Genomic DNA, 22,237 nt, shown 5'->3' on the forward strand with positions numbered 1-22,237 from the left:
GAAAAAAATTCAATTCAGAAGAATCACTCTGACTAGATATATTAGGCAGACTGAAGGAGTAGGATGTGAGAGAAGAAAAGCACACAGCATTTGTTGAGTGACTCGGGAACGCTGAACATCCCGTTAGAGCCACTTACAATCGCTTGTGCTCAGCACCTCTGGTCAGCAAACTTCATCGTATGCACAGCCTCCTAAATAATTTCTTACCGTGTTGGTCGCTCCCACTGAGTTGTTCGTGTAATATGATTTAAATACTGGATCCTTCCAGAAGCAGTCCTCCTCTCCTCCCACCTAGAATTCAGACATTGAGAGATAAGGCAATGAGTGGTATTTCCAGGAAACCAGGGCACAAAATGTTTCCAACATAAATGCCAACTCAGGAAGACTTACACTATTATGAATCATGTTAGCCGAACAAGGTAACAGGAAACAACTGAAAGTTCAACTCAAAATTGATTTTACCTATTCTTCACTTGGAACCAGGCATATCGTTAACAATATCACACCTTCATGTTCAATAACTATTTCTACTCTAATTAAATTCAAATAGCCATATAAAGAAACTTCTTGGAAACATCATGTTTAATAATGCATTTAACTTTTTCTGACCGCTGATCCTAGTAAGTGCTTCCACAGTATCTTCATGCACTACTTGCTTTCATTAAAAAGTCACCTTCAAATAACATGACTTTTTAATTATTTTTGCACTCCAAAATACATGAGGCTATACAGATAGCTTTGCAATTACACAAGTAAGCAATATTTACACAAGGAACATTTTGAAGTGAAAATTTAAAAGCATTTCCAAAAATGTTTTTGACTTCTCCAGACTCCAAATTAACAAAAGAATGCCGCTTAGGACTTAGATGATAATTTATGTTTTAAAATTCATCATCTGAAAAATCAGTTTCTCCTGTCTTTACCTGCCAAGAATCACATTCAGAAGGTCTGTGTTTGCTCTGAAAAAGTTGATGACAGCACCAGAACCTAAAACAGAGCATTTTTCTGTATTCGCAAAACTGTTTTAGGTGTTAATGATGTCATTAAATCTCACAGGGATAAATCAAAATCCTAAACCCAGCCTTTGGCAGGTAAATACAACAAGAACTCAGGCTCCATTACCTTTTCCAATCACGTTTTCTTCACTATGCTTTACATGGAAGAAAAAGTGATCTGTTTTTATAATAGTGTATACCTCTGCACAGCGCTGCAGAAGACAGCCAGGCCGGTGTGTTCACTACCTTGCTACAAAACTACTAGATGGATGAAGTCAGTTTGTTGGCTGTAATTTCATATCATATTAGTTTATCAATTCTATAATTTGAAAGATATATGTTTCCTTCGACAAATATATTTTTTAATGCATTTACTCATATATGCCACCTCCCATTTTCCAAGAAGAGACAGGACAAGGGTCAAGCTATTAACTATTCTGTGTAGCCTGGCTGGCTTGTCTCCCGCTCCTAAATTCAAAACTGTAGAACTCCGAGTGCGAGAATAAAAATAAATAAGCCTATTTGTACACTGGCTTCTCAGTACTGCAAAAGTCTGTTTTATGAGCTGTATTTGTATTTACACCACAGTGATGTCAGCTTACCCATCTGGTAAATCATTATCAAATAACCGACTGCAATCCACAACTTGTCCTCCTGTGCCTATTCGGTCTCTGGACTGAAGACTTACTATTAAGATAATAAAAGAATTATTAAAGATATGACATCTGAATGCAACTTACAGTTATATTTGAAAAAGAAATGGTACAACTTGGAGGACTAAGCTGCATGTTCTGGAATATTTTTTCCCCTTCCCACAAATCAAAGAAAGTTACGCAGAAACAGCGCATGTTTTCATACATATAATTCTCTACGTATTACTTCAAAAAAGCTAGCTTGAAGAATACGAATGCAAGTTAAGGCAGAAAAAGAAGCTCACTCTGAAGCTGCTATTAACTTTTCTCCGAATGAGACAGCCTGTGGCCAGCGGAGCTGCGCGGCTCGTCTGGCAGCAGCAGGGTGGCTAACCTCCCGCGCGGCTGGGAGAGCACGCGGGACAGCGCTAGTGCCAGGCCTGCGCTGCTAACGGGAGACCTGCTAGTAGGAACACCTGAAATAAGAAATTCCCGTAGGTTTTTGACTCCTCCTTACGTATTTTGGTATTTTGTGTCTGTGGGATTCAACAGATGCATGTACACGCGCACACAAAACCAGGCAAAACTGAACTGCGGGAAGCACTACACGTTTGGTTTATCGGCTACTTTCAAACACCAGTAGTAAGAAGTTAGATGCAACTCTCACACAAAGCAGTGCTCAGCACCCTGAAAAGCCCTTACTGCCCTCAGCAAAACTGCATTACTCTTTTCTTTTTAATTTAATTTAATTTTTATTTTTCACATGTTTCATTGTAGTTGATATTTATGCCTGAAGCTTTTGTACTACAATTATGAAAACAAAGATTTTTTTGGGCAGCTTTTGTTCCCAGTATCATAATTTGCAAGTGTCCAATCTGATAATTTATGACAGTTGTGTTCCTGTGGGGTTGGGGTTTTGGGGGTTTTTTTTGATGTTTTGTTTTGCCTTTAACAATAAAACGATTACTTAAAAAGCTAGATACGTGCTGTGGCACACATTTCTTGAGGTGGCACTACTGTACCTCTGGACAATTGTCTTCAAGTCCTGTGAAGTGAAATAAACTTACAGACCTTAATCTAGACACAACCAAACTTTTGTCAACGTCGCGAAGTTACAAAAAGATGTAGTAGCACTGGCAATTTTTGTCAGAGTCCAAGTTTTCAACAAGAACAACAACGTTTTGAAGCTTAGGATTTTGGGCCTACAACAGACCAACCCAGGGAGCCCTGCAGGACCTGCTCGCTTTATTCCCAATTATTATTAACTCCTAGGCTTCCCTGACCGCTAACGTTACAAAGCAACTTCTCGCAGCGAAAGACACCTTAAATTTAATTTCAACCGAAGCCGAATCGTAGACGATCTATTTATTCTGCAACAAACCCACACATTACAAGTTCACATTGCTGCATGTAGGCGAGGTTCGGCAAGCAATACGCACAGACAAAAATGAAACTAAACAAAGGCAATTACCTCCTCTTTGCCTATGTGAGGACCAAAATTTGTGCACGGCTTCATTTTGTAATGAGTAAGGACTCATTTTTTCTGCACCGCCACATCAGAAATAAAATGGTGGCACAGAAGAGAGCTGCAAGATTAAGACACAGTTCAGGTGCCCTTTGCATCCACTACTCGCAAGCGTCCCCTTTTCTTCCCCCCTTTGAAGATAACCCCAGGTATTTAAGATAAAGATCCCCTCGCTCCCTGTCCCCAATTATAAAGGCATACCCACTGTGCACTTGATTATCATCTTCTGAAGGTATCAAATGCATTTTAACATTCTCCTCCAATCTTGCAGAGCCTCTAAATTTAAGCCAGTTTGTCATTAGAAGAACTGAGAGTATACTTACAACTCACTCTATCTTCTTACTTATTTTAATCAAGATTTCTCCACCATGTAACTACTGCAGCGGAATTATCTAGTTTTACTCAGGCTCACTCACCCATTCAACAAAATTGCATTAGTGAAGAAAGATTAAAATATAAGGAGATTAATAACAACTATTTCAATAATAATAATTAATAAATGGACAGGAGTCTCTGGAATCTCTCTAAGGATGCACCAAATTAAAACACAGCCATGACTGAGGAAACCCGACCTTTTTCATGATAACAGTGCAAAGCAGAACATACAGATTTATTTGCAGTCTCTGCTCTGACATGACAAGCTGTGTTTTTTCTAGGTTCAACGCACGATCCAGCAGCTCCTGCTAATTAGGGACAGCCCCAGCAGCATGCCAGAAGAGTTAACACTGCTTTGGCTATACCACTTTTCATGATCATATCAGGTTAAGCCAACTGGTCAGGCTAGTTTATGCCCACACCGCTGACTAGTTATCTCTGACCACTAGTTATCTCTGAAGTGTATTTGCCATGCCCACACTGCACGGTATTTGCCCCAGGCTTCCCATCTGGCATCCCAGTAGCCTTGAGACCTTTCCGCTTTGGGGTGGGTTTTGTTTTTGTTTTTCTTGCTTAATTAATCCTAGCATTCTCAAGTCATGATGACAAGGAGCATACTCTGGAGGGCAGCATGAGAGCACGTCACGGTGGGAGGGTACAGTCCCTGCTAGTGTCACGTCTGAAGGACTGCTGGGGGCCGAGCGGATCTCTGCTGCCTGGAGCAGACCCTGAACAAGCTCTGCTGTCAGCTGAACTCAGTTTCCTCCTAAAAGGAGCCCCACAAACAAAATCACATGTGTACAGCACGGATGATCATGGGACCCGTATACTGGAGCAAAACCAAGAAGCAAACCAAACTGACAACATAACGCACCCCAGAAAAAATGACCGGTTTATCCTTTACTCTTCTGTGCAAGCTCACATGGAAAATTTAATATTCAAGAATGGTCTGAAGCGTCGGCAACGCACTTACGACTCCACATTTCTACCATCATTTGACTCTCCTATGCCACCTCACTCTTATCTTAATACTGTGCAAACACATGCAAATCGGATGCTAGACAGATGGTTAAAGCAGCATAAAGAGGTGAAGTCATAGGTATTATTCAACAGAGCACTGAGGAAAGCAAAGAAATGCACTGAAGCCCTTATTTGCTGACTGATATTTCAATAGTCTTCCCTGGCTAACAAAACGAGAATGCTGCCTGGATATTATTTGAACTAGGAATTGAACATAAAACTGAGCATGCAAATTCACTTGTCTTTCCCCCATGTCCAAATAGTCTCATTAACATCTTGCCACAAAAATAAAGACCTCTTTATCCTGACCAACTTTTTTTTTTTTTTACTTAAGAGACCTATTGAAAAAAGAGGGTGTTTATGAAGTTGTTTGTGGATACTTGCTTTTCAACTTGCCAGCTTCTTTTTAATTCTTAAGTTATTTAAGGTTTATGACTTAGCAGAATGACAAAGCACAGTTACTGAGATTGGTGACAGACTTCTTAATAACCCATGAAAACACAAAATGAATTGACCAAGTCATCCCAGACAGCAACTCACTCCTGTTACAGCAAGATATTTTACCCTTTTGCAAAACCTACAGGAAGCACAGCTTTGCTGGAACCCTCAATGGCCAAGAAATTCGTAGGCAGTTTTTCACAGGGAGTACAGGCTCAAACTGTCACTATTCTTTACAGTGAAATTAAAAACTTCATAAATAAATTTTGTATTACCTACGGTCTTATCTGTCCCAACACTTATAACAATATTTGGGGGGGGGTTGTTTTGGGGTTTTTTTGGGGTGGTTTGGGCGGGGTGGGGTTTGGGGGTTTTGTTTTTTTTTTTTTATTAATTCTCTACATACACACTTCTAGCTTGAGGTCCAAATGGCTCTGGCACTAGACACTGAATTTGAAAAAAAAAAAAAAAAAAATCAATACAGAAAACTGACATCTAGGAAGAGTATTTCTATAGCTACTATTAAGCTCCAGGAGAACTAAAAGATAAAAACCCTTACTTACCTACTATCTGTCCTCTGACAGTATCATTGTCATTTGGCCCAAGCTTGCACAGATCCAATCTCTGATCTACGAAACAAGGACACAAAGCGTTAAGTCATACAATATTTTGCTGCCTTTGAAAGGCATGCTGAAGTACCATCAGAACAAAATTCAGCCTAGTGTCAGAAAGTTAAAACTTCAAGAGATGGGGGAAGGGAAGCAAAACTAAAAATCTTCAGCCAAGACTTCATTTTTCATAATTTTAAATCAGAAAAAAAAAGACTAGAGTACTTCTGCCTTAACATTTTTCCTTCTTCACAAAGCTCTTTTGATGAATAGGAAATGACATTATCCTAGATGTCTAAAGTGACTGTAAGAGGTATTTGGAACTCTCTTCCCTTGTGAAGACCAGCCATTGTCATAATGCACTACCAGGTCAAAACTCATGTTAGTACAGCACAGAGCTAACCTGCAGCATCAATCCAAGTGTTCCGCACTAAATAGGTAGAACTTCATAAAACTGAGCAAAGTGCAAAGCACTGAAGCACTCATCTAGTGACAAATATTTAAAAATGAGAACTTCAGTTATGCCTTTATTGCCAAGGAACCTGTTATTGAAGGTAAAATCACAATGCTTCTCTACCAGCACGTCGCTTCTTTCTTTTAAATGATCTGTATAGCCAAGTGCTACTTTTCCATCACAAACCGTGTGCCAAATTTTGTTCAGAAGTAAATGGCACCCATTAGGATAATGAGAAAACAGCATCTTACATGTTAATTAACTTTTGAAAAAATAAATACAAAGCGCTCAAAGTGCTATGAAGCACTTAATATCTTATGACAAAATTTACTAATTAACTTTGAAGGCCCATTAATTTTTAAACTACAAATTTGGCTTCAAGATAGGTTTACCCTTTTGTTTACCCCTTAAGACTTGCATTTTTGAAGGTAATAAAAAGATAATTTGAAGGTAATTAGAATCTGCCTTCCTTTGGAATTCCAACACATTAAGTTCAGTCTTGACAATCCACAACCAGACTGCAGCACTGAAGTTACCACTGTCTATGGTAACGGAGCAAAGTGGTTGAGAAGCCAAAGGCAAGTTACATTCTCTAACCTACTCATGCTATCCTCAGCCACAGAACACTGTTATAAACTACCAAACCAATTGGAATATAAAAGCTTTATAAAAACCAACAACACACCAATTAACTGTCACTCTTCAAAAGCCTGTGCATGAAAGTTTGGTCTGAAAGAGAAGAAACTCTAGTCTTTAGCTTACTTACAACCAGTGTCTTTAAGGCGGTTGATTGCATTTGAAAGAAGTCTCACACAACCCAGAAAACCAGCTCCCTGCTTTTTATGAATTTTCTTGTGATTCCACACACTGATTGTTATTGAATCCGACTTCCCAATATATCTGAAAAATGTGGAAAAACAGTACTGTGAATAGCACTTACTGAATACTTTGAAGATGCTCCAGAAATCACCTTGGGGGAAAAAAAGACTATCAACCATTACACTAAATATTTAACACACACTGTATCAGCAAGAGAGAGTAAGTCATCTTCAGAGAAGATGTACACCTTGTACTTTAATGAAAGCATGTCTTATGAAGAAGTTACTTGAATACAAACTGATCTAAAATCCTGATTCTGGAAGAAGGCATTCATGTGAATCCAAAGTCTACCGAAATCTATTTAAAACAGTAACATGAACAGGCTGTGGGCTGGCCCGGGGACCCCGTCTCCTCAAGCAGCGACAAACACGCTTAGATTCATGCCTATGCTCAGCCTAACCAAAGAGAATGGCAATGCCTGCGGCAGCACGTGTTTGTGAGCAGCGCTAGCAGGCAGAACGGTTCAAATGCCAGGACAGAAACTATCGGTTTAGCACCCTTTTGCAGCGCTTCATCTGCCACTGCTTTTCAGGCTACTCTTCCAACCACTGCCAATGCAAGTCACGCTCGCTTAGAGCTCTTCTGAGCGCTCAGGGAAAATATAAAGCAAACCTAGTTACAAATCTGCAGTTAACAAATCTTTGGGAAGCTAATTTACTATTAAGAAAGCCTCAGAAAGGCCCCGTTTATAACGCACATTGCATATTACGAATGTGACCCATTACAAAAAGTTCATACGGTATCTTAGTTGTGATGTGCCACATTCCCCTCCCTCCCCCTCTCCTCACATGCGGACTGCCTCCTCGCAGCATTACCACAGAAATGCTTTGCAAAACCTACATCTGCATTTCACCGACTTGGGGAAACCTGGACACTGTAGGCTATTGTATTTTTGCTTTTTTGTTTGAAGCTTTGCTCTTCAGAAGCAATTACTTTGTGAGCTAGTTTTTGTTCTCAAAACTTTCAGAGGATAATTTCAAAACACCCAAGATAAACCAGCTATTGCCAATAGTGAATTATTATAGTTATTTCAAGTCGAGGAAAATGAATTTGTAACTATGGCTTAGATCCCAAGAACTGCTTGTAGTTCTCCCTTCCCAGACCACAAATTCTGGCCTTCAGCAGTTTAGTTCCAAGTGCTTTTTTGTTTGTTTTTTAAGGAAAATTGATCAAACTCAACCAATGTGTAAATGCATCTCCCCCATTGACTGAGACTTTATCAGCTTTAAAACATCTTAATATTTTCATAAAGATAGAAATGATACTGTCAAGGTTGGCAAACCAAACAATTGAACTAACTGTCATGGCTTAAAATTGTAGCTGTGATCAGGTAAGTTCTCAATTAACAGTTTGCCCATTTTTCCTTTTCCAAAAAGCAGAACTTTGATAACTTCTTTTCCCCACCTGCAGAGAGGGACTGACCCAAGAAGTAGAAGACAGAAAAGCCTAACTGTAGGCACATACCCATGAGCATGGTTTAAAATAACCAGTGCACATTTAAAAAAAACCAAAACAAACCAAACCAACCCACAACAAACCAAACAAAAAGAAAAAAACACCAAAAACGCCAAAACACAAACTTCACACAACCCCCCCCCCCCCCCCAGTTTTTTGAATAGTAAACTGATTGCAGAATATAGGTCAGATTTTTGGCCTTACAACCTTGACAATGCCAATTTTGCATAAAGAAACGAGAGATGAAGATGAGTATTCACGTGCACAGTTGCAGTCTACAATGTTTCATGTACTTAAAATAAATTCTTATGAGAACAAGTTAGGTGCACTTAAAAATAAAGACTTATCATGACCTGTCTTGAATTTTCCAGTTTTCCTTGTTGCTTTAAAAAAGTCAAAGGTATATGGTTAAATACAGTTTCATAACAGAACAGTTCGAATAATATGTAGAACAGCTGAATATACAACACAGTTTCCAAGAATTACTGTAACATTTCAGGGTGAGGTTCTCATGGTTGAGATGCAGACAGTAAGCCATCCATACCAAACAGGTGAGGACTTCTATATTACTACTATAACCTACTCTGATTTTTGCACCAGAAAACCCGGCTGAGTCACACATTTAAAGGAAATAAGCAAGACAAGCTGCATTTTCCAAATAAAAATGTCATCTTTTTTTTTTTTTTCCAAAGGAAGAAAAGAAATAGTTCAGTAACTGCTAGTTGACTTCATAGCAAAGTGTTTCATCTGTATTTCTGCATAATTTCAGGCATGAAAATACATGGTTGCATTTAGAGAGTGACGGTAGGACAAGCTGACATTTCCAATTCATTTGGTGGGTAAGTTACAGTTGTTTTACATCATCTGGCAATAAAGTTCCAACATAAAAGCCTGAGCTAGGAATTTTATTTGTTATTAAAAAAGAATGTTCAAAAAATAAAGTGAATAAGTTTAAAAAAAAAAAAACCAAGAAATAAAAAACCACAGAACCAAAAAACACAAAAACCCCATTTTGTTGGCTGCCTCTCTCTTCCTCCTCATAATTAAAGTTCTTAGAGCTTTTTATTTTTTTCTAAAAACTACCCTATCAGCAATATGTATTTCACAGCTTCATTACTTCAACAGAGATAACAGGATTAGTATTAATGAAGTGGAAACCTGGAAATTCAATTTCCATATACATTTTGCTAACGCCCATATTTCCTCAATCTGTAAAATTAGGGGTCTGGATAGGAATTGCGCGTTCGGAAATTTTAAGAAAAACGCCTACTCTTAGCACTTCCATTTCTAAACAAAAATCAAGTACATGACATACTAGAAACCTCCAAAATATTTTAATCAAATTTTAAAACATAGGGACAATTGTTACTTTGTCTAAATAAAATTATCTTTGCCAAGGTGGTTTTCCTTCTGAGCCAACATACCACTCAGGAGGGTTTGGTATCAAGTGACTTTTCATCCCCATGTCATTATATACACTTTCCCTGAAGAGTTCGGCTTGGTAAAGAGAAGCAGAATGAAGAAAGTGGGGGGAAAAAAAATATTCCTCAAAAGACACACCTCTTCCTGATCACCAGCCAGATGTACTCCCTCCAGAAAGAGAGAAAAATGCAACATCAAGAGGTATGAACTCAGGCTTGGAAGCCAGGAATTCCCTATTTCTAATCCATGCTGTCACACAGACTCTTTTTATGAGCTGGACAAATTACTTACTTTGTGTCTCCATTTTCCCATTTCTGAAATTTTTCTAATATAATGGTAGTTTTATGCTTTGAGATAGCAGCTGTTTTCAGCTTGGGGGAGAAGAGGGTGCGAAGAGACATAATGAAAAATATCGCAATTTTTTTCTCTTCTCTCTTCCTTCACCCTGACATTGCTCTCATCGCTGGTAGCAACTGAAGGGGGTTTGAGCCTCTGGGATGGTCAGAAGAGAGCCAGCCAAAGGCTGTGCCTTAGACAGGAACACAGCACAGACACGTGGCACCGACTGGCTGCTCCTTTCTCCTCCCCAGTGCTACCCAACCCAACGTTGAGCTGAGCCTACAAGACACTGTAAAAGCAGCCGCACCATGCAAACAGCAAGAAAAGAGGGCTCCTGCTCCAGATGTTCCTAACAGACCCACCTGAGTTCAGCAAAGACTTGTATGCCTGATGTGCTTGAGCTGGAATGGCCAGATCTGCTGATACAGGCCAAACATGACCCAGAAATGCTTTCACCCTAAATGCAAAGGGCATCAGCTTCATCAAACTGGTCTGAACAACCATGTCAAGAAGGCAAAGCTGTTGCAAGGAGCTGTTTGAGGGCTCTTCAGGAGTCTAATCTAGGATGGGATTGTCTAAACTAGCACTCAGCAGAGCTATTGCCTTCTCTCCCTGAGAGAAACCCAGGATCATTAGCAATAACCAGGCAAAGTACAGCTGGAGGGTTGGGGGAGAAAGGCGATTCCGCCAGGGCCGTGCAGGGGCTTGAGAGTGTGAAGGCACTGAACAGCACTAGAACCTGCACTAAGGAGGTTTTGGGAAGAGGAGGAGTTGCAGAAGTTGGGTGAGGCTACATTTGAGAGGTGTAACAAAGGAGGAGAGCAACGAGTCCATGCTAGAGCCTAGGGGTGCAGATTTGAAGGGCACACAGTAAAGATGGGACCAGGACTCACTTTTGGCGGAGATCATGGTACAAGTATCATTTAGAGCTAAACAGACCATGAGTTGCTATGCCTTAAGGGCAGAGGCTGCTGAGGAGGGCTGGAGTAGGCTACAGGGCACAGGTGAGCGTGGGAAGGCTGTAGGAGAGATCGAGGCTATCACAGAACGGAAGAAAGGGGAAGGAAGAGAAAAAGGGGATTTGTTAAGTTTCAGAACTGCTGTTTTAGGTAGTGTTTAAATGCTTTGAATGCGAAAAGGTCTGTAAATGCGTTAAGTCTGGTTATTCAAAGCTTTGAAGAAAGGCCTGAACAATAGGGAAACACAAACAAGCCTGAAAATAAGGAAGGGGAAAGCATCCAGGGCAAGCATGGTATTTTACTGACATTAAACTGCATCCAGACAGCAACTATTTGGCAATTTCTTTCTGGAAAGCCTCCCAGATTTCCCGCCCCCCCATCTAGGCTGAAGAATCTAAGCAACTAATTCAACTGCTTCCTTTCACGCTAAGATCTGAATTAAGAATCACGTAAGGCAAAAGCAAAACCTTTTCTGTTCTTTGTAACGCTGCAGAGGTCTTTTAAAAAAAATCTTATACATCAGAATATCTATTATGCTGAATCAGGTTAGCAAGCCACACAATTCCCTTGGAATTCGCAACTCAGTTCAGACATTATTGCATAAATATATCACAACAGATCCATCTTACTGTACCATTTGCATATGCCATCACATGATACATGAGACTGTTAATTAGCAGCACTGTTAACATATTACACAAATTCCAGGCTGGGGACACTTCGATCAACCCAACACAGCCAAGAGACAGTTTTATTGCACATAAGCCTATTACGGTCATTTAAAAACTGACAGAAATCTTCATAGTAGGGAAAAAAAAAAAAAAAAAGCAGGATTTTTCTTTTAAAAAATTCTACATAACTGCACCTTCCCTGGTTGATTTCCTACGCTGCGTGGTGGCAGGAGCAGGCAAGCTGCCACCGAGACTCCATCTGTTATGCTTGGTGTGCAAAGCATTTCCTGACGGAAGCGTCATAAGGCAGAGGCTAGCGTTCCCATGCAATGGTGTGTTGTTAGGGTAAACACTAGGAAGTTTAAAAAATTTATTATTTTCAAAGGATGAGAAGAAAGATTAAGTCCTGTAATCTATGAGGTTTGCCATCAGGTGCTTAGCAATAGGATGCTCCTATTATTTTTCTATTTTTCTATTTTTATTTCCAAAAGTAAGAGTTAATTATCTTAGTATCTGGTGCAGATGAAAAGCTGAGCCCTGACACTGGGTATATTATGGTTAAAAGTTACCTTAAGATAAAAGCCAGGCAGTGAGTTGTTGTGTCAAAGAGATCTAATCTTTACTGCTGTTTTAAATAGGAACTGAAGACTAGGTGACTGATGTTTATAAATGGAAATAAATTTCCATAGAGTAAGGAATAACAGGCAGGACAGTAAAAGAGGTTAAATGATTATGAGGAAAATTTTGAGAGGTAGAGGATTATTTTCAAATTACAAGGCCTGACATAACGCTAAATTTTACTTTGGATTAGAAATGCTGTGTATACCTCTGTCACGCGCAAATTCAACTGCCAGAATCAAGCAAAGTAGTATTCCCTACAGGACAAGGAATTTATATTGAAAATAATATCCTAACTAAATAAAACCTCAGCTTTTTTAGGTATCTTCTTCCCAAAAAAGAAAAAAAAAAACACCCCAAACCAAAAACACACCCCCCACCCCCCAAAGAAAAAGTTTCATGCAGGTCTAAATTCTTTAGGACAATCCAGTAAGAGATGCCCCAAATCTGCCCAAGCAAAACATTCTGCCAGAAACCCCATTTCTATCTCTGCTTTTTATAATATATGATATTGGATGCAATCACAGTCTTGCTTCAAAGCTAAGACAACTACAGTATCCAGATACAAGCATGACTTGTTCTATAAAACAACGTAAAAATGCCTTCTCTTCTCCTTCCTTGAAAGTTATAACCAGAAAGGAATTTTTTCTAAAGATTTTACTTCCCCCCCCCCCCCCCCCGCCCATGACTCTCATCGCACATTAATATCCCCTCTCATTTCCAGTATCCTCCGCTCCTTCTCCAGAGGGGGACCAAGTCTCCAAGTCCTTAGCCCATGGAGCACTTCGCGTCCCTTACAACCCCACTCCTGTCAACTGCTTACTCGCATTGTCACCACAGCACTTCAAACGCCAAGACACGACCGGCAGATACTGGCGAAGACGCAGGGAACTGTTGACATTTTCAACACAGAATTTAGTAGCAGGTAACTGCCAAATGATGGCCCACCATTCCTTCTTCAAAAGTGTCCCTTCCCCAGCCGTACAACGGTTACGGGAAGGCTTTACTCTCAGTCACAGTGGCACTCTCCTTTTATCCCTGTAAAGCTATGCATTAATGCTTATTAATGCACCCACAAACTAAAACCCAATAAAAGTCTGTGCTCGCATTTCAGGGAGTTTTCTTCAGCTCTAGTCTGATCCTGTCAACTTCAGCTCCTGTCAGCAGGAGAGCATCGGTGGTACTCAGGGGACGCACCTTGCGGTTCAGCTTCGTCCAGTGCAGGCAGGTTCATGGACTGTACGACGGCTTCATGAAGGAAGCCAAAACACAGCAAGTGGGGATGATTGAGAGACTCACTACAAAAAACTCACTCCTGATGCAAGCTAACACACTAATGCAGACACACTGTTACTGACCCAATGCAACTTATTTCATCACCAAAGAATCACACACATTTTTGCCCCCTATCCAGCCACCTTGCTCTGGGTTAAGTGAATTGAATCCAGTGCAAGGGAAGCAGCATGAACACATGCAGTAAATTGGGAAAGGGCTTGAAACAGGAGAGAAAGGGGGCCTTCCACTTCTGGTGGCTGCAAGCCGCAAGATCGGTGCAATCTACTCTCAAATTTCACCATTAGACACTGAATTACAGTCTCACAGGCAGAATCTAAGCTTGGACTGAGTTTGAATAATAAAACTATAATACTACAGCTTTCCTCAGTGAAAGTGCTATTATTTCACTAAACTGCCAATGATATTTTGTTAAGCAGCAATGCGAATGTTTTGTATACTGCACTAAAACATTATGAACACTTACTTCACATACTTAGTCTTGGATATTCAAATAAAGAGTAGGTCAAGACATCACTTTAAACCAGGCCTTGCACATTCTGCTGAAAGACCTATCAAGCTGCTCTTCTTCACTGGGAAAAAGGGGGACAAGAAATTCTCTGTGTACTAATACTTGATTTGCTCTAGGTTTGCTGACATCCAAAGCTAACATAAATATGCTCAAACAATTTCAAATAATATAGATAGGGAATGGAGCCACGGGGAAAAAAGTCAGAGAACAGAACAACACCTTAGAAAGGAAGGAGAATACAATGAGGCAAAACTATTCACTTCTCTTCCTCATCTTCCATCCCAAGGAAAAAGATAAAGAATAAAAGGATAAAAGACAGGGAAAATAAAGCATGCACAAACATGAAGAAGCCTATATAAAAAAATAAAAGCTTTAATAACTTCTATTATACAGAATATTCTATGCTTTAGAAAGACAGAGGAGAAACATGAAATATACACTCTATACTGATTATATTGCTCAAAAGCACTGAAAGACGCTCAAGTGACGACAACAACATAGTAATTTATAGTGAGACCGTAATTTGGGACAGAAAATGACATAAAAGAGAGAAAACTGAACAAGAGGCACACAGAAGAAAAGACACTGTAGCACTGCAACAGACAAAAATAGCATGAAGAGCAGGATGTTAACATGGAAATATTACAATAAAATAATGCTATAGTACACATAAAGCATGCTGCAGACATCATCACTAGAAAACCAAGCGTAGTGTTTAGATTTTGAGGGAAATGAGAAAGCGGTATTTTGACATGTATTTTTTACTCAAGCTAATAAACTCTGGGATACTTTTCAAGCTGTAAATAGGACAGTATTATGAACATCTGAAAATTTCTGTGTACTTTAGAGGATTTCACTTCAAACCTTTGGTTATCACTGTTACCACCTACAGGTCATAATGCTGATTCCATTTTGGATCAAGTGTATTCTTCACAGTATCTGTAGAATGGCATTGGCCAGATCCGTCCACCACAACCTTAGCAAATGGATCAGGAAGTCCTAAGAGGAGGAAAAGAAAAAAGCTAGCAAATGGATCAGGATCCTTTAAAGTCCTGTATCATTGCCCAATTTTTTTTTTTTTTTAAATATTTTATTTGAAGTTGCCTTTTATTCACAAATGAGAGCCATATTTAATGAACAGGAATAACATGACATATTAAGCACCGGAAACAGCTAAATTAGCAATTTATTTCACTGATACAGACCAAGAAAAAGTTGTGCAAGTCAAACACGTTGGGGGGGGGGGGGGGGGGGCGGGGGAATCTGAACACCTTAATCTTCCTAATTCAGGATTGAGTAAATTCTTAGTATACAAAGAATTCAGCAAAAGGCAGAGAAAACAGATTTATATTCTTCCTATTTTTAAGACTAATTACAATCGCAATTTTGATTGTTATTGGTATTACAGGAAATCACCTATAAAAGGTTATTCTTGCTCTTGAGGTCCACTTCGTTTTCTGCTAGCTTTCTACTTTGTTTTCTGCCAGCTTAGTACCTTGGAAACACTGAACACAGGTTCAGCTGATCAACAAAAATCCATGCAAAGACGGTGCTGGGCTACATGGCTGAGGATGGGAAAGCAGCAGGAGCAGAGCAGCCTAGAATTAGCTCTACTGCAACTGCTCTCCTAACCAACCTATTAACTCACACCAAAAGGGTTGGTCCCACCACGAACGCCCGTAAGTCATGCGGTCCTAACCCTTTTTCCCCTCATACTAATTCCTCCCCTCATCTGAATGCCCAGTGAGTCAGCTGAAGAAACTAAGCTGGTGAAACTTTATTCGCATTTTCTGTAGCACAAGTTTTGCACCAGTTCCGCTTCTTCAGGTGACTCACAACAGAGCCAGTCAAGCAGCAGAGTGGTTCAAGACAAGCGTCAGACAAAGTACGTGGGGATAAAGGCAAAGCACGTGGGGAAAGGGAAGAACAGGACCTTGTGAGATTTGTGCTTCAGCACAGAAATGCACCACAGATTCCAAGTCTTGAGGGGTTGTTTTAGGCATTATTAAACTGTTAAACACCTGAAAACTTGCAATCAATGCAAAAATCCAGATATAAAGCAAGTTTTAGAAGTATCACAAAATACAATATAATTCTGTATCATCCCTTCAAAGTTCAGGTCTGATCTTTCAAATTCTTCCTACTCCCAACGGGGAGGCAGCAGGCAGGTGATCTGTGCGTGCATGCCTACACGCCAGTAACATTCCTTTCTGCCTCCTTCATCCACCTCTTAGCGCTTCTTTCAAAACATTATTAAAATTAATTAAAATATAATTTCAGAGTAGGTAAGTATTATGACATGACTATTAATAATTAAGATGTACATCTGTCTGCTGGACAAAAAGTTCTTATATGAAAAACGTTTTATTAAATACGTGGCACTAATTGAAAAACATGTAATTTGCCTGAGAGAGTAAATTTGTTCCCCACTCTGATCAAAAACAGAGAGAGTGTGTCAGTGTTTTAATTATTATTATGAATCTGTGATGAGTGTCACCTAAGAAAAAAATTAGAAGCCCTGAAATAACACAGCGTGAAAACAAAGTCCCCAGCTCCGTTAATGCAAATATCTTAATACAATGATCACGTGCAAACACTGATGTACAGAATCTGCATAATATTTATCCCATCTATAAACATATGAAACTTTAACAGCTACTTACGGAAAAAATCCTTTTTCACCAAGTTTTTTGCACACAGTACTGTAAGAAAAACAGAAATACAAAATTCAGTCACTGATTCCCAACTTTAGCAAAACGAAACAAAAAACATTTACCTGTCCAGAATTCCAGAAAATCCTGCTCAAACTAAAATGAATGAACATAAATGAACTGTGCTTCTACATCATTTAGATTGTCATGTGAAATAATTCCTGAAAGCTGAGCCAGAAGTGTCACCTATTGGCGCTTTCCCTTTAGGCAGATGATAGTGGAAGTGCTGTAGTAGTGCTTTCCTCAGGCCACAGTTTCACATGAACGCCCCCCGCAATGGTTTTGCCAGCTCTGTGTTTACCCCGTGAGGGAACCGGACCACTTCTAACTAGCTGACCATATGGTGGCACAAACAATTGTGCCAGTAAAATTAGTGGTATTTCACAAGCAGGGTCTTATGTTCAGTTCTACAGACCTTCCTTGACCATAAAAGAAAGTGCATTAGGCAGCCTAGGCTTCTCTGTTGTCCTGTGTGGAAACTAAATAAAAGTTTTTACCTGAAAAACATTTGGGTGGAGTAGACTAACTTCTAATGCCAGAGTTTTGATAGTTCCAAAGATATGTTTTATTTGTAGAAGCTGACAATTGTTTCAGGCTTTTTTGTTTAAATTAAAAGGGAGGAACATTTGCACTTGTCAACTAAAAATACCAAAGGGAAAACAATCTCATATGAGAATAGAGTAAATAAATAAATAAAAGGTCAAAGAGGACAACTTGCATACAAAGATGCCAAGGTACACACAGAAGACTTCTCCTCACAAAATGCACCACTGTTCGACTACATATGCTTATCTATTATCGCAGCTTTAGTAAGCAGGAAGTATTAGATTCCCCTGTGAAACATTAAAATATTTACTGATAACACGAAAGGATTCTTGAGTATCGAGTGAAAGTGTGAATTCCCACAGCTAGTACAAAAAAGAAAAAAAAGGGGAGTGGGAAGAGGTTTTTGGTTGGAATCAATGCTGCAGAAGACTCCTCAGTATATGATTCTTTGGGTATTTTTCCTATGAGATCGCCAATACTTATTACTACCAGGAAATGCAAAGACAGAAAAGTGCATCCAATAACTGCATCGCACAGACGTCACCTAAAACCAAACAAAAACTGGTCACGCTTCCACCCATAGAATATCCTCAAACTGATCCTGCAGGGCTACTGATTCTCCAAGTTCTTTTACAGTACCTGCCCAAATAAAAGCAAGCTGAGGTAGTCCATGAGCACTCCCACAGAGATTTCCAGGGTCAGGGTAGAGAAGCACCACCCTGAATAGTTCTGCATGCTAGCACAGTCAAAGCTACATATTATTTTAAAACAATGGAATTCATATTTTCCCAATTTTTATGTTCATAAAGATGTTGATTTTAGTGAACTGCTTTCCATGGGAATTCAGTACTGTAAAATCTAGCTAAAATTCTACTCAGGTCTAACAAGTTTTGGCCCTCCATAAAACATAAGGGGACACCTATTAATGACTACAGGTAGTCATGAAACAATCCCCTGCACATTGACATATACCACAGGAAAGATGTGTATAAATATAAGCTCCCAGAAAAGTTTCAGTATATTAGTTTGATGCAAGGGGGGTGCTAACAACAATACTGTTCACCTAAAAAAAAATTGCCTGGTTCCAGGTTCTTATTAGTTGTTCTTTTTAAAAGCTGATAAAAGTAAAAAAATTACTTCTCTCCATTCAAAGACATAATGGCAATCTTAAAACAGAGCTCTACTTAAAGGATTTTCACCCAATAATCCCACTGTAAACAGTCAACAGTAGTAAAATACTAATAGAGCACCAAACGTTTTAGGTATTTCTGATACCTGGAGTTCAAGCATGTATAGGAGACTCTCACATCACCATCTGCTCCACAAAACATTCAAATAACGTCCTTAGGACGGTGTAATAAAAATCCGCAGTTGCTAAAGGCTTCCATGTGCCCGGCACTTTAAAGTCTACTCTATCCATACAATTGGTAACAACTTAAAAGACATTTAAAGAAACAGATAATAAGACAAACTTAGAAAAATGCTTCTGTAGTTCCTGAAGATTATATTACACCAAGAATATCCTCAGCCCAGGTTGCCAACAGATACCACTCGTCCAAGAACTGAAAGAGATTACTGCTCACCAGCCATCTTCCATCTAGTGGTGAAAAACTCCCAAGTAAAATAGATGCTGATATAGATGGCCACTTTTTTAAGTATCTCAAAAAGATACAATTATTTGCACAATTTTACCCATTACAAGAAACAGGAAGTGTCAAGTGAAGCTGAAGGCTTTAAATGCAACAGTTAAGTCAAAATTCATCCATAGCACAGTGAGCCATACAATATGTTCCTGAAATTGTATAATGTCCAAAATAAAAGAGGTTTGAGTAATCTTTTGAGAGAGAAGTTGCAAGCTTAACTAATTATAAACACTTCTTCTCAAAATATTAAGCAGGCTTGCCAGTGCAATTTAACCAAAGTCCCATTTTTATAAAATCGGGCATGCACACAACATACAGACTAATAACCATTTCCCCAACAATTAGCCATGAGTGAACAAACTAATATTTTTCACTCAATATTCCCCTCTCTAGTAACCACATTTAAGGCAAGTCAGATGTCAACCCATCCTGGCTTTGTAGCAAAACAGGAGAGATGCTGAGAAATCTTCCATTACCACCACCTCTGCCAGGTGTTTCTAGGTGAAAAAGCCCAGGTCCCAGGAGCATCAGTTCAGTTCTAAGAGAAACAATCCACTTCCACGCACAGAGCTCTAATCTATCTCAGGAGTTTTTCTGGGTGGGAAAAGTACCAGAGTTTATGCTCCACTTTTCTAGCAGTTTCAACACTGTATTACAACCCATTCTGAATATTCTGATAACCAACTGATTAATAGTTCCTTGAGAATAAAAACTAAGGAAGTTTGGTTTCCTATGGATTTATGTTTTCTGGTTGACTGAAAGGCATAGCTGAGGCTTTTCCCACCGGTAGGGCATTTAGACAGACACTCTCCCACGCAGACTCTCCAGTGGTCTCGCAACACGGCATCTCTCGCTGCAGCTTTTCCCCCCTCATCTCAGGTCACTGCTAGGGTCTCCTCTTTATCCAGGCAACGATCCTCATAAAACTCATGGGACTTAATTATCTTTGAGACCTCTATCCTATGTCAAATTTGAGCCGAAGATTCAAAAACCAGAAAGATTTATTTTTCATGACAAAGCCAAGCTAAAATGCTGATGGTCTGGACCCAAACCCACCTCTTTGTCAGATCTACACAGCCGTGCCATTAATAGATCCTCTAGAGGTGGCATAAGGCCACTGAAGAAGGTTATTTGTTATTTGTACATGCTTGTTTTAAAACATTTTTTATTCAAATTATTTTTAAACAAAAAAAGCCATTAAGCTATTTAAACTTGCACTGAAGGTTTTCAGAAACTCGAACACAAACCAATGCCTATATATACTGACACTGGTTTGGGGGGAAAAAAAAGGGGGGGGAGCATTGCACCATAAGTGCATTATCAAAAGACATTAATGGCTTCTAGTACACATATGTAGATAAGGCATTTATTACACAGTATCAATGAGTCAGTGGATAGCTATGTTTTGTATTTATTGCAGACTTCCTGGGTAGTCTACAGAAAAGAGAACATTAGTATTCCAATATGAAGGAACAATAGATACGTGCCAAGACAAACATGCACGTCAGTTTTACATACTATATGTTCATTAAATATCTTTTTATCATGCCTTATGATCTCATTCTAACAAATGCTACTCACGTCAGTTTGCAGAAACATGAAGAGAGCATAATATTATAAGCTACCTAGTCTCCTTCCATGACCGCTTTGCTATGCATAGTTCTCAAATACTCAAAAATAGGAATTAAGTGAATCATGTTTGCCAATTTCCTTTTTCTGATTTATTACTCCAGTGACTAAGAAAGGTTTACTGAAAAATAATTTAACTATTGCAAGTAAATGCAAAATATTTAATATCCCCAAACTCCTGTATCTAATTTATTTGTTAGCTGTTAAAATTTACATGCAATTATAGAGGGGGATGAAAAAATTGGTGGAACCCACAAAAAAAATTGGAAGGAACTATGATTTTTGCAAATGTGAATTTTATAGGAAAATAAATGTTTTTCTCATTTTCTGAACTCTTCTTACTCTTTTTGCTAGCTACTGAAGAACTCGTTACAAATGCTTTTTACTTTGGACTCCATTTTTACAGAAAAATCAAAGTTTTTATGACATCAAAGTGTTGTTATGGAAGGTATCCTATATTATACATTACCACTATTTTATGTAAGTATTAAAAAGTTACATTTATTTCAGAATAGTTAAAAAAAAAAAAAACCCCAATCCTCTCTCTCATACAAGGTCTCCATACTTAAAGGGAAGAACATGAAGAACATGGAAGTGGAGAGTGTCATTTAGGAAACTTGCAATGAAAACAAGTAAAAAGTGATAAAGATCTATGAGATTTCACAGAATCACCACATCTTAGATATGATCTAAGAGTCTTCAATGATCCTATTCACCTTCAATGGTTGGTTAACAGAACTAGAATGAGTACTGATGAAGGCAACATTAACAAATTGTTACCTGAATTTAAGGAACTTGGACATTTAAGGGTAGTGATCTTGTATTCAACCCTCATGGGCATTTCCCACCTACATCAAACTGTTTATAGCCAATTTGTTCACCACATTCTTTCACACCTGCAGAATGGGTATAACACTACTTTACCTCACAGGTATGTTGTAGTGTTGTGTTACCTGTACGTTTGTACACTCTCATCTATCAGGTATAATGCGTCTCATGATTTATGACAAATTACAAGGTTTAAATGTGTTCGTACGCAGCAGCGCGAGGTAATAGCACCTCAGGGCTACGGTTGTAGATGACCACAACAGAAATAACATTGGGTTTAGAATTTCTGTATTAAAAATTAATCTTTCTTAAGCAAGTAACTTTTAAATGCATATACTGGAAAGACATCAATACTATCAGTGAAAGATACAGGAAGACAGGTAAGAAAGTAAAAGTAATCACAAATCCATGGAAGCGAGTATACCAGCTGAAGAAGCAGAAGGAAACGCATAACCACCACATTTAAAACTCAATAGGTGACCTAGTAGGAAAACAGCCCCCGTCACGTCAGACGTCCGTAAGCAACAAGACTGTGCCAACAGCCAGCCCCGAGTGCGGAGCGGGAAGAAAGGGACTGGGCCCAAAGCTAAGATTACGCTCGCTAATCTTCTGGCTTTTCATGTGTCATCACCGTAGAAAAACTAGTTCAGCCTTCTGAATCCAACCAACAGTTTTAACGCTGTAAT

General features: G+C 39.1%; 1 protein-coding gene across 1 annotated transcript in view; it reads right to left on the minus strand.

Annotated features, from left to right (window-relative positions):
* Nucleotides 1-22,237, minus strand: part of SMURF2 (SMAD specific E3 ubiquitin protein ligase 2) — a 45,625-nt gene that overhangs the window by 17,971 nt on the left and 5,417 nt on the right. The window contains exons 2-7 of the mRNA XM_075719426.1: nucleotides 16,858-16,896; nucleotides 15,085-15,193; nucleotides 6,814-6,947; nucleotides 5,549-5,614; nucleotides 1,598-1,682; nucleotides 208-291 (exon numbers count right to left, since the gene is read on the minus strand). Coding sequence (XP_075575541.1) covers nucleotides 208-291; nucleotides 1,598-1,682; nucleotides 5,549-5,614; nucleotides 6,814-6,947; nucleotides 15,085-15,193; nucleotides 16,858-16,896 — 517 coding nt within the window. The remainder of the gene's footprint in view (nucleotides 1-207; nucleotides 292-1,597; nucleotides 1,683-5,548; nucleotides 5,615-6,813; nucleotides 6,948-15,084; nucleotides 15,194-16,857; nucleotides 16,897-22,237) is intronic.

This window comes from Pelecanus crispus, chromosome 12 (assembly GCF_030463565.1).
Source record: "Pelecanus crispus isolate bPelCri1 chromosome 12, bPelCri1.pri, whole genome shotgun sequence".
Classification (NCBI taxonomy): domain Eukaryota; kingdom Metazoa; phylum Chordata; class Aves; order Pelecaniformes; family Pelecanidae; genus Pelecanus; species Pelecanus crispus.